This window comes from Episyrphus balteatus, chromosome 3, assembly GCF_945859705.1.
Source record: "Episyrphus balteatus chromosome 3, idEpiBalt1.1, whole genome shotgun sequence".
NCBI classification, from domain to species: domain Eukaryota; kingdom Metazoa; phylum Arthropoda; class Insecta; order Diptera; family Syrphidae; genus Episyrphus; species Episyrphus balteatus.
This window is the reverse complement of record NC_079136.1, coordinates 75,343,958-75,357,108: the sequence shown is the minus strand read 5'-3', so window position 1 is coordinate 75,357,108 and position 13,151 is coordinate 75,343,958. Positions and strand designations below refer to the sequence as shown.

Sequence of the window (13,151 nt, the reverse complement as noted above, 5' to 3'; positions counted from 1 at the left end):
CCATCTTTTATCACGCCAAACTGGCTTTGAAAAATCTCTAACGAAAGCAAAACGTTGTTTCCGTCTGTTTTAGAAATTCTAAAGAAAACAAAAATTGCTTGAGTTTAATTTTAAACCCTTTCACGTGAATCGAATAGGAGAATAGGGCCCATAGTTAATTTTAAATATTTACTACATATAAATGGTTCCATCTGGATTTGAGTTTAGCACACCTCAAACACTGAGCAAAAAATCTTGTTGACCAGTGTTATTTGCTTTCTGATATGCGTTTATTTTAGGTTAGTTAAGTCTTATGAATTTGAATATTTTTTGCGTAGGATCATGACGAACATAATCGTCATCTAATGTGGTAGTTTTACTCAATCATGACAAACTTGTTAAAGGTTCCAGGAAAAAATGGCAACTTTTTTTTTTAATTAAACTTGTTTTTAATTCACACAAATTTATTTTATTCGCTTACTTGGCAATACCACAATATTATGTAAAAAACATATTTACACACATGAAATCAAAAATTATTTTATTAATTTGTAAAATGGTTGTATCATAAGAAAGTGGTCCAGTAAGCAATATTTAGAATAAAAAAAGAAAATGGAAAGAAAAATCTTGAAAATGTATCTATATAAATAGCTGTTGGATGTCCATTGCAATTAACATCATAAGCAGGTTCTACCATTGATTCTCTGTGAATTTTTTTCTGGAAAAGAATGTTTCATTTATTTATTTAAAAACTCTTATCTAAAAATAATCACCTTAAAATCTTCAATATTATGTAAGCTTTCATCGGAATATCCTTTCATTGCTTTTGTTGCTACGGGTCCCATATAATTGTTTACGACAGCAAATTCCATTAAAGAGAGAAATACGAATACCGAACATGACGACATCCAAACATCGATAGCTTTTACATAAGATACAGGCGGTAGCGATTGTTGGGATTGAGTATTTTGTGTTGCTAGCGTAAGAAGTGAAGTTACGCCTAAAGTAACTCGAGCTGGAATTGCTTCAGGCTTAATCCAAAATGATATCCAAGACATTACAACAATAAGGGCCGATGGAATATATGTGTGAAACAGATGATAGCCTAGCCTGCGTCGAAGGTTGAATACAATGGCCAAACAAGTAAAATTACCTAAAAATTGAGACACAAAAAAAAAATTATTAAATTTATCCTTTTTCTGCAAATTCTTTATGGGAGAGTTTTGTTCATATCTTCAAAATTCATTTATATACAAAATTATTAAATTTATCCTTTTTCTGCAAAGGCTTTATGGGAGAGTTTTGTTCATATCTTCAAAAATCATTTATATACAAAATTTGCCCTCCCAAAGCTAAATAGATAGGGTGTTTTCATAAACGTCGGAAATCTGCGTCTGTCCAATCGTCTTTCTGCTTTGCTGCATTAATGAACACACCAATTCTACAGAAAGTTTGCAGGCCTGCGTTGGTACAATTTTCAGCAGTCACTGAGTGTTCATAAACGTCAGAAAAAAAAATTTTAAAAAATTACCACAGAATGAGTTTTGTTTAAGCAAAAAAATATTTCTTTTTCAGTCCCCGAAAATATTGTTTTTAATAACACGAAAAATTTGTAAACCGTGTTACATTAGGGTGGCTAAAAAAAAATATTTTCTTCTAAAAAAAAATAATAATAACACCGAGTAGTTCACATTTAAAACAAATTATCTATGGAAAAAATATTTTTAATTAGGGTGTTCAAGAAAGTGTTTTTATGCGTTTGAAAAAAAAAATGATTTTTAGTGCACAGAAAGTTTGTTAAGTGCGTTTTTGCTATAGAAATATTAAATTCATGCAGAATTAATTAAATTGAATTTGGTTGAATTCCAAGCGTAAATGTTAAATATACCATTTTTCTGAGCCCCCTTATTTCTGAGCTACCCCAATTTTACATTATATTTCATAAACCATGTTTTACAAACTTTCTCTGCAGTGAAAAATAATTTTTTTTGTAATTAATTAAAAAAAAAAAATTTGAACCACCCTAATGGAAATTTTTTTTTTCTTCGATAATTTGGTCAAAACAATATCCACGTTGATTTTTTTGGAATTCTTCAAGCAACTGTGGAAGATAACATTTTTTAGAGCCACCCTAATACGAAAAAAAATTAATACAAACTCATTATCTCAAAAAACACGATTTAGAAATTTTCTGTGTCATTAAAATTTAAATTTTTCGAAAAATGCAAAAAGAAACATTTTTTGCACCACCCTAATTAATATGTTTGCTTTTCGTTTTTTTTAACAATATTTACATTTATTAACAAAAAAAAATCGAATCAAGAGTCAAATAAATTTCTTCTTGAGTTCTGCAGCAATAACATTTTGGCTGCGCAATCTGCCCGATGTTGACGACATACTGACGTTTATGAACAGCAGAACTGCAGTTGGACTAAGTTAGTCCGATCGCAGATCTGACTTTATGAACACGACTAACGCAGGCCTAAGTTAGGCAGACGTTTATGAAAACACCCATATTTACATACATATTTCTAAATAAAAATTTAAATCATAACAAAAAAAACATAAACATATTCGATAAACATAATATATTCGATTTTTTTAAATTCTAAAATTTTTGAGTTTTATTTGAAAAGATTTTTGTTTTCTGTTTATTTATTAACACCAGGCGACAAGAAGATATGAACATTTTGTTCAATTATTGAGCGCAAGTGTTTATTTAATTTCTATAAGACTGTTTTAGAATCTAGCCAAAAGTTGTAGTTCACATTATTTGCATATTGTACACTGTGGCGTATGTGTGCTCTTTTTATTGTTTTTTTTTTACAGCATATGCAAGAGTAGGGGATAAGAAGACGGTTGAGCAGGCTTGAAAATTTAGGTTCATACAATCTGATGCTGATCATACTATAACCTTTTTTTATGTAAAAATGAAAAAATGAATTATATATTTTTTTTATTTTGTTTTGCTGAATAAATTAATATTTTTGATTTTTTTTTTAAAGCCAAACATTAAATGTTAAGGCTACAAAAAAGCTTCAATATAGAAATTTTCGTGGAAATCGATTAAGTCATTTAGAGAGCAAGAAAACGGGTTCATGACTAGTACAGTTTATAACACTGTGACAAAAACCAACTTTTTTTTTTGGTAATTATTAATGGCCGATCGTCTTGAAAAAGTTACACGTGGTACATTAGAAGTTACTTAAAACGATTGCCGCAGGAAAATAAAAAACATGGTTGACCACGGAGTTTATGACTTTTTACACTTGGGAAACACTAATCCATCAAATTAGTGTCATGAATAGGCAACATTTTGGAGCTAAAGTAGTGTAACTTCCAGTACATTCACCCACATTTCTAGGGCTCGTTGCAGGGATCAAATATCTTCTTTTATGATTGCTCCATCGAAGGCATAGAATAATTTATGCACTTTTGGGTTGTTATTTATTTTCAAGCAATGACTGCAGACGATTTAAGATCAAGATGCTCTATACTGGTTTACAGAAGACACTGTGATTTCAAATTCTTCAGTGACTCCAGCTGGATAACTTACTTAATAGTCTCCGATGTTCCCCGAAGTTTTGAACTTTGTGCATGAAATCTAGATTTTAGTCCGGTAAAAGTAAAAATTTAACGCTTACCTGTAGAATATTCTATGGTGCAGTCTGTGGTATAGTTGTTGGATATATCCAGTTGAGGTAATTCAATTTCACTGTTAACAACTAATGGATCAGTCATATTCCATATAAAAACAAGGTCTTGAACTGTATGAGATACTGAAAAAAATACACCGTTAAGCGATTACATTATTATTGTATTTAAAATCAATTCAAATTCTAATACCAAAAAAAAAAAAAAAAAAAAAATAGGTACAAAATACTTCAAATTTGGGAAAAAACAACAAACTTTACTATAAACACTTTGAGGAGATATGTGGATCCAGATGTGGATTTTTAAGAACTGGCGTATTTATAATGTAGTAGAGTAACTAAAGCAAATTATTAGGGAACCCGGCCGAACAGCTCTGATTTTGACGATTTTTTTTCAAACGTAGGTAATTAAAAATACTTTAAAGTCTATAGATTAAAAATTGCCGGTGTTGCCGTATTATTTTTTAAAATTAAAATTAAATTTTTTTTAAACAAAACCATTTTTTTTGCCTAAATTTCATAAAACAAATGATAGCAAAAGATTCTCTAGGTAATTTAAGGAAAATATATAAAAGGCAGTAAGGGACAATCTTCCATCGTTCAAGCGATAAATGCAATTTTCTAACATTCTGACCTCAATCACAAAAAAAATATTTTGAAAACAACGGCAACACCTACAATATTTTAAGATACATTTTTAAAAAGCCAGAAGCTCATTCTTATCTCTTGAATTTAAATCCACTAAATTTGATCAAGACTTTTTGAAAAAATGGTCCTCAAACTCAGAATTAAAAAAAAAAATGTTATTAGAAAAATTTAAAATGACTTTTTTCCAAACTTTTTCTAATAAAATATGAATTTATTTAAAAAAAATTTTTGGCCATAAATATTATCAGTTGAATTTCGAAGCAAAAAAGGTAAAATATATCACACTTTTGAAAAAAAATGAAAAATTACTTCAATTTCAATGGTTTTTTTTTTATTAAAACTGAATTTTTGCATTGCAATAATTAATTTTCTCAAAGACTGTGGTAAATAGGAACTTTAAATTTTTGCTATTTAACTTTCAACAGTAAGGGTTATTAAATGAATAAAAAATAATTTTATGTTTAGATGTTGAACTTTAAAAAAAAAATAAGTTACATTTTTTTTCAAAACTTTTATTAAAAAAAGTTCTTCGAAAATAAAATACTTTTTAATTTTTTTCATAAACCGTAATACATATTGACATTTCCTTTTATAATTTGAAATCATAATAAATGCGTCCGAAAAAATTTGAAAATAAATGCATTTTATATTACGACCAAGTTTAAAAAACGACATGTTAAAATTTTTTCAATATTTTTTTTTTTTTTCAAAAATCTGAGTTCAATTACCATTCTTTCAAAAGCCGTTCATTCAATTAACTTAATTTTAATTTTACACATATGACTAGGCTTCTAGCTTTTAAAAAATGTATATTTGAATATTGTAGGTGTTGCCGTTGTGTTCAAATATTTTTTTTTGTGTTTGAAGTCAATTAATAAGAAAAATGCATCTATTGCTTGAACTATGGAAGATTGTCCCTCACTCCCATATATTTTTTTTCCTTGAATTTCCTAGACAATCTTTTGGCATCAGTTAATTTATGAAATTTAAGAAAAATTTTTGAAAAAAATTTGTTTTTGTTCACAAAAATCTTCAATAAAATTTAAAAAATCAAAACGGCAACACCGGCAATTTTTAATCTATAGACTTTAAAGTATTTTTAATTACCGACGTTTGAAAAAAAAGATCATCAAAATCTAAGCTGTTCGGCCGGGTTCCCTAATATTGCCAATTTTTGAGCTTTAGTTACTCCACTAATGATAGAAAAATAATCTCGTCTCGATATGAAATTTGAGATTCTTTTATTATACAATGTTGTTAGAATTTAAAATATACTGAATTATTTCTTTAAGCTTTGATTTTTCAATCTATCAGAATATCAGATAAATAAAGCCAATGTAAAAAAAAAAACGTTAATTCGTAGGAATAATCCTTAACTGAGCTTTATCTGGCTAATGAAAAATGGTCTCCAACTCTAAGTTAATTTAATCTTGAAAGTCTGAAATTTGTTAAAAGTTTGAATTAATTTGTTAAGGGTTAAAATTATACATTTCTAATTAAAGGATAAAGCAATACAAATGATGCTTTATAATTTTAATTTGATAAAATTGCTTTGCTCTTCTTAAAGAGCAAGAGGAAAAATAATTCCAAGTAGATCGAAATTGTATTGATTTTGTTGAAAGTGCGTTTCATTTAAAATGTTAGTAAAGTTAGTACTAATATTCTACCACCTTTAAAGGAACAGGGCTAATTTTAAAAGAAATAGAACTTACAGCTCTCTATCATCATTGAACATATTTGTGTGTCGTGAGGATATGACTCAAATTTCATTGCACATGACAGCACCAATGTTAATCTGTAAAAAAAAGATTTTTAGTAAAAAACATTATCAAACAAATCTGCAATTAGACATGAAACCAAAAAGAGGCGAATATACACCCACATTAGGATTAACAACTATCAATATTGATAATGTAGTTGATTCAATTGAATTTTCGATATGTTGTTAGGTACCTACTTCATTTACAAAAGTTTGGCAACAGAGAATGATGCCAACTTTTATTAATTGAAATTAAATTCAAAAAGTTGGCCAGTTTTCCCATAAATTAAGTTTTAATATACCAAATTTCAGTATTTTTATCAGTTGATAGTTGAAATTCGCAATACGGGCGGTAGAAAGTTTCTTTTGGCTTTGTGATTGTCGCTGCTTAAAATAATAAGTTTTGACCTATTGAAATCAGATGAAATACACTTATGAAGTTTGGGTGTTTAGTGGTTATGGAAAAATTGGTGTCAGTGAAATTATGTAGCTATCTAAGTTAAATATATCACAACAAAAACATTACTGTTAAAAAAGGAGCCAAGTTCTCCTATGTTGAAATTCTAAGTTCTAAAGTTTGCGTTCAAATTCGTATCAATAAAATTTTGATTGTTCTCTTGACAATTTTTCTTTTTTTACCGATTTTTAAAGTTATTTCAAAAATTGCCAAGTAAACAAACAAAATTTTATTGATACGAATTTGAACCCAAACTTTAGAACTTGGTACACTTTTACATTTCAGTACTTTTTGTGCCAGCATAATTTCAACATAGGAGAACTTGGCTCCTTTTTTAACAGTAATGTTTTTGTTGTGATTTCACTACTTTTTGCAAGGTATGGCTGTAGAATTGAAAATCTCTATATTTGATGAAAATTCAGTGAAAATGGGCGGTTGCCACGCCCCCTGGCTGAAATTCTCAAACTTTAAATTTGTTCCTTTGTATAAACTACCATCTCTACCATTCTACCAAATTTCAAGATTCTACGATAATCAGAAGTGCTCTATAATATTTGATGATAATTCAGCGGAAATGGGCGGATGCCACGCCCCCTGAATTGAAAATCTCAAATTTTCGATTTTTTCCTTTGTATACACCACAAGCCCTATCACCGTGTACAATTTCAAGTTTCTACGTTAACGGGAAGTTCTCCATAATTTTGATGATCTGTCAGTGAGTGAGTCAGTCAGTCAGTCAGTTACGGTTTTTGCAATTTTTGAAGCCCTATATCTCAGAAACTACTCATCGTAAAAGGCTGAAATTTTGTGAGGAGTTTGGTTTTGACAAGCTCAATAAATGTAGCGAGTTTGAAATTTCTAGCATCTTTGGTGTCGAAGTTAGAGGGGGGTCGAAAATGGCCTGAGTTGTTTCCTGTAAATAAGGGTGTAGTGCCAAAGTTGCTAGAGAACTTGGCTGGGCACTACCGTACCCCTTGATTTAAGTATATTGCGCCGTATTCATACTCATATTTTAAAAGCAAGTCTTACTTAGACTAGAGTCTAAGGCCTCTATTTATCAACAAAATGAATGAATCGGTATTTCCGTGATCGACTATCAAAATTTTTGGTAAATTGTATCCTTGCTATAAATTTGAGATCTATTGTGAATAATTCTTTTGATAAACTCGGTATTATGGATGTCAAAAATTTTTATATGTACCTATCAAATTTTCCATCGACTGCAAATTTCTGTCCGATAGATTTTTCGCATCATATATTTTTCCTAAAGAAACGTCGTTGTTGGACATTTTCAGTTAAATAAAATAGGTTTTGTAAAAAAAATTGTATTGCAATAAAAAAAAAAACGTTTCTTTCAAGTGTCAGTGAATAATGTCGTCGATATTATTATTTTTTGGAGAGACCGAAAATGAAGAAATTCGATTTGAGGGAACCATTATAAGAAAAAAAATAAACTATTTTAGGATTTTGTGGACAAGGGCAAGGGTATATCTAATAACCAACAGTGCCGGTCATCCATTTAGAAAGTACACTTCAATTTATCTACGAGTATTTTAATTTCTCACAAGAGTAAGAACGTAGGTTGACAAATAAAACAAACATAACTAAAAAAATAACTTACATTTTTTTTTTGGAATAAAGCCTTACCTACTACATTGGCTCAAAAAATGAAAAAATACAAAAGTGAAAATTTTGAAACGCATTTTTGTATAGTTTTTCGGGCTGGAAAATTCAAACAAATGATGAAGAAGACTTATTTTTTGGTTTAAAAAACAATCTGTATACTCTTTTTCACAAAAAAAAAAATTGCGCTAGCCAGAAAAAAAAATATTTTCACTTTTGTACTTTTTCAAAAAGTGGTGTATGTAGTTAAACCTTTACAATCCTCAAGTTAAAAAACCAAGGTCACCAACGACGAAACAAATTAATTGTATTTTGATCAATTGTATTTTGATCAATATTCACAATAGAGAAAAATTTATCAACTAACAACCGTAATACCAAAATGTCTATCAATTGAAAAAAAAAACACACACACACAAAATACAATTTAAAACAAACCTTACTTGGACATGTACAGAAGAGTTTTGTCGTGATAAAGCCACAAATAATGATTGGGTATACTCATTTCATGAAATGTAACTTTTTTCGCATTTTTAAAAAAGCAATCTGGCCTCCATATACTATGCAACCAGTCTACATCCAGTATTCTATACTCCTCGCTCATGTTTTCTGGAAGTCGAAGGCGTGGATCTCGCCAGCTTTGAGCTAGGAAAATGTCAGTCACATATGTCTAAAATTAAAAATATAAAATTATTTTACATATTTTCAATTAAATGTTTTATACAATACCATCGATTCTTCATTTATAGAATCTAATGATAAAACTGTAACATGGAAGTACACAACAGTTGGCTGTCCTAAAAGTTTTGGAGCCCGATTCTTGTCGTAATTTTTGGAGGGAATTGGCAAAATATCTGGAAGCGAAAGGCTCGATTCATAGTGTGATACAAGTTCAGCGCTCTCAGTATTATCAGTTGTCATATTACTGCAAGATAAACGACATAATGAGAAATGTATTAAGTGTTATTTAAACATATTTATTTCGAAAATGTGTTATAGTTAACATATCATTCTTGTTTGAATATTGAAACGAAAGTTTTTAAAAAATAGAAATATATACATATCTACACTTAGGAGCAAAAAAATGGAATCAAAATTTTCGTTCTGTAAAAACGATAATTGGTCAGGATGTAATTGACATACATGAATGTCAATTGCACCATTAAAAAGCTTGAAACAACAGCTTTAAATTAATGCTAGGAACTTAAAAACCCGTTCACTTTTTAAAGATCCAATCAACATAAATGAAGTATGTAAGGAAAAAAGACCTGAATTTGAAACAGAGAGTATCTGTAAAACTCAACATTAAAAAAAAATTAAGTGGAATTTATTGACAGACAAAGTCAATAGTAACGTTAGGAAAAAAAAAGACTGAAATTGAAGCAGCGAGTATCAAGAAAATTTAACATTTACAAAAAAAAGAAGTGCAGTTTATTGACAGATAGCGATGATACTATCGTATGCACTTTGATGTTTTTACCAACAATTCAAAGTAAAAAATTCAAGCTTTTAAATGAGACCATGAGACTTGAAGAAACATTATTTTATCCATTGCAATTTTTGTTTTTAATATAAATAATTTATTTGATTCCGTTTTTTTGCTCCTAAGTGTACTAGGTATCATAGCATTTTAGATCCACAAGTCCAAGTGTAACAAGCACAATGGGAAATATTGAGAAAAAACTTAAAAAATCGAAGATGTATCTAAGGATGAGGACTTCGAAATAAAGCCTTTTTTTATCTAAGTTAATTCGACTACCTTTGTTTTTTAAATAATTATTTTTGACGCGTTTCGGAATCAACGTTTAACCATTAAGTTGGTTTTTTTTTATGTAGATTTAGTTTTTTATTGTTATCATTTGTTTTTTCTTTTCTACATCGTACTGATCGTAGTTATCATCAGTAGAAGTTTGGCCTCTGGATCTGGACAAAATTTTAAACTCAGATTCGGGATAAGTTGTTTAGCCCGGAGAATTCTCGGGTTCTAACTTTTTCAGCAGATTTAAATCTGAGCTGGGTGCCAAGCTAATTTTTTCAGTTGTCAAACTCATTTCCTCAATATTTAGGTACTACAAACATGGTTGAAGTTCGAAAAAAACATTGTTCGTTTGTTCTGCTTATATTTGTAAAGAAGAAAAAGCATTGAAAAACAAATACTTTAATATTTCGTCCTGGATTCTGAATATAGGTAAAGTAAAGTTTTTGTAAATATTATACAATTTTACGTTATAAAAAAATTGCAATATTTACAAATACAAATCCTACAGTATTTTAAATACTGTAGGATTTGTAGGTACATCGAGATAAAAGATGATATTGGTGATAAATTCAGAGGTCGTCCGGTGAAAAGCTTGTCAATTTCATCTTGCAACCTGTTTCAAAGTTAGAAGGAGTTAGGCCCTCTTTTTTCCAGAATTGTTACGGAATGTTTATTTTTTTTTTTATTAAAAAAAGGTGTTTTAAACCAAAAAAAAAAAACAGTTTTTGACCTAGTTTTAAAAGTTGTTTCAAACAATGTTCCAAATTTTTGGGCCTCTAAGTTCAATATTTCGAAAGTTAGAGGGCTAAAGCAAAAAAATTCTAGCATACCTTTTCTGGATTTTTTATATATTTTTTTTTCAACCTTTAAGAAGTGGTCAAAAAAATTGAGGCCTTATGAATGTTTTATTTTTAAATATAACACTTTCAGAACTATTTTCAAAACTCAAAAAAAAAAAACTTTTCGAATTTTTGTTTTCCAAAAATTTGTTTTGAATTCGAATATTCAACCATCTCGAAATTGCACTTTCAAAGTACATCATCATGTTTCACATTGTTACGTTTCTCTGAAACAAAATACCAAAATATGTTCTGAATGGAACATTTAAATCATTTACGCCAACACAAAATATCGCTAAGTAAAAAAGGAACACCTAGGATTTAAAATATTAAGAAATTAAGGTCACGAAGATAGAAATAATTAAAAACAAAGAACTACAGATTTGAACTAAAAAACGATTTTAGAAAAAAATCTTACCACACTTTTACCCCCTTCTGCAATTTTTTGGAAAAATGGTTAGTGCCTTTTTTAAAAGTTGAAACAAAAATAAAAACTAAATTAATTGAAAGGGTGGGCTAGAATTTTTTTCTGTTTTCGGCCCAAATATTTGTAACATAGTTAGGAACGATTTTCATAAATTCAATTTTCGAAAAAGGGAGCCAGGTAAAAAACAACCCAGTTTTAAAAATACCAATTTCAAAATAGCTAACTTCATTCACTCTATCAGAAGCGATAAATATGAGTTTTTGGTTCTTGATGTCAGTTCATAGTTTCAAATAGTAGCAAAGTTGATGCATTTTGTTCTAAAAATGCCCATTCCTTAACTTCTAGTTCAATCAACTACACACTCAAGACTCAAATTTTACTTAATAAGATAGATAGGCTCCTATTAGTGCAAAAATTACTGATTTAATCCAAAACAAAGTTAAGAATGCCAAATTGTTCAAATGTATCTGTATCTTTAGGTACTACTTTTGAAATGAGAATTTTTTTGTTGCTAAAACACCAAAAGAGTTATAATAACAAAAATAAACGCGATTTCTAAAAACAAAACAAACAAAAAATAAACTGCAATTACGTCAGTCTTGCAGCAATGCCCGACATCTTTTTTTCAACCAAATCGTTGGCCAAGAAATTAAAATGCTTTGTTTTAACTATACATGAAATAGCATCATAAAACTCTTTATTTTAGGAAAACTGAAAGTCCCACGAGTTTTTGATTGCGCGGCCTTCTACATTTTTTAGTCATGCTAACCTAAAACGGGTAACAAGTGAAAGTTATAAATATCTCTACTTATTAATAAGGATATACTTCTTTTTTAACTCACCGATAAGCACAGCAGAAGTTGAAAAATATAGGCAAAATTGCTATAGCAATGCAATAAAACCCATAATTGTTCATTTTACACTTTAAAAGTACACATTGCTACAATTTTTTCAAGTATGAAATAATGCATTATTCTGTTGTATAGTGTTTTGACAATATTGTGCGCTGGCATGCTATCGTATATATTTAAAACTTAAACTTCTAAGCTGAACATGTTTAATATTATTCGATTTCGAGATCAATTTCACATATTTTTAATTATTATTTTAAAACTTACTAAAAATGTAAATAATACTTCACAAATCGAATTTCGTTTTTCGAACAAATTTTTCCCGATATAGGTATCTATATTATTTATATAGATATAAAATGTGCACATTTATATTGCAATGTTAAGGCTTCGTATGTATATTTCTACCCTAATAAGTTCCACTTAGAATAAAGGGTGTAGAACTAAAGTAAGTAGAGAAATAGATAAGTGTCAAGTACTTACTTTCCACTAGCAATTATTGAAAATAAGACCAATTGTATCCCATTAAATCAATATAAAAAAGTATTGGGTGCGTTCGTAAATGTTTACAAATGCTGTGGAAATTATCTCATTTAAAATTTATATGAGTAAATTTTTATTTGCCCTAGTCCAAAGATAACTTTTTAAAATTCCATGTTACACATTAAATTACATTAAAATTTTAATGTTAAGTTAATTTTTTGTGTTCGTTTTTCTCACTTGCTATCTCCTCTCTATCTACGTTTAGGAGGTATTAAAAAAAACATTTGCACTGAAAAATTCAAAGTCTACAAAATCTCTACATATTTTTTACCAAAGTCTTTAGCATTTAAACTTAAGGCGTATGTTATAATACAGTACCTTGCCATATTATTAGGCCCAAGCGAAAAAAATACAATTTTTTGGTTTATGTTGCTGAATTTTTAAAGTTTTTGTCGAAATATCTCAATTTTTTTTGTCTCATTTACTTACACTTATCATGTAGATACGGATTGATTAAAAAAAGTTAAAGAATTGAAACTTTTTCATACAAAATAACGTACAAAAGGGAAAAAGCTCCAAAGGCGTTTTCTATGGAATTCATGCCTAGAAAATTACCAGACCGGTCTAATACTTAAATTTTTGTACCGAGGAATAAAGTGACATTCTTAACTTT

The 13,151-nt window shown here is 28.9% G+C and overlaps 1 protein-coding gene across 1 annotated transcript; it reads right to left on the bottom strand.

Moving 5' to 3' along the window:
* Positions 1–385: 385 nt before the first annotated feature.
* LOC129915955 (glycine receptor subunit alpha-2) lies at positions 386–12,317 on the bottom strand. Its single transcript, XM_055995682.1, has 7 exons — positions 11,987–12,317; positions 8,849–9,044; positions 8,563–8,789; positions 5,993–6,075; positions 3,624–3,758; positions 753–1,132; positions 386–697 (listed from the first exon to the last, which is right to left on the bottom strand). The coding sequence occupies exons 1-7, from the start codon at positions 12,058–12,060 to the stop codon at positions 545–547; spliced, it is 1,248 nt and encodes a 415-aa protein (XP_055851657.1). The 5' UTR covers positions 12,061–12,317; the 3' UTR covers positions 386–544.
* Positions 12,318–13,151: the final 834 nt, after the last annotated feature.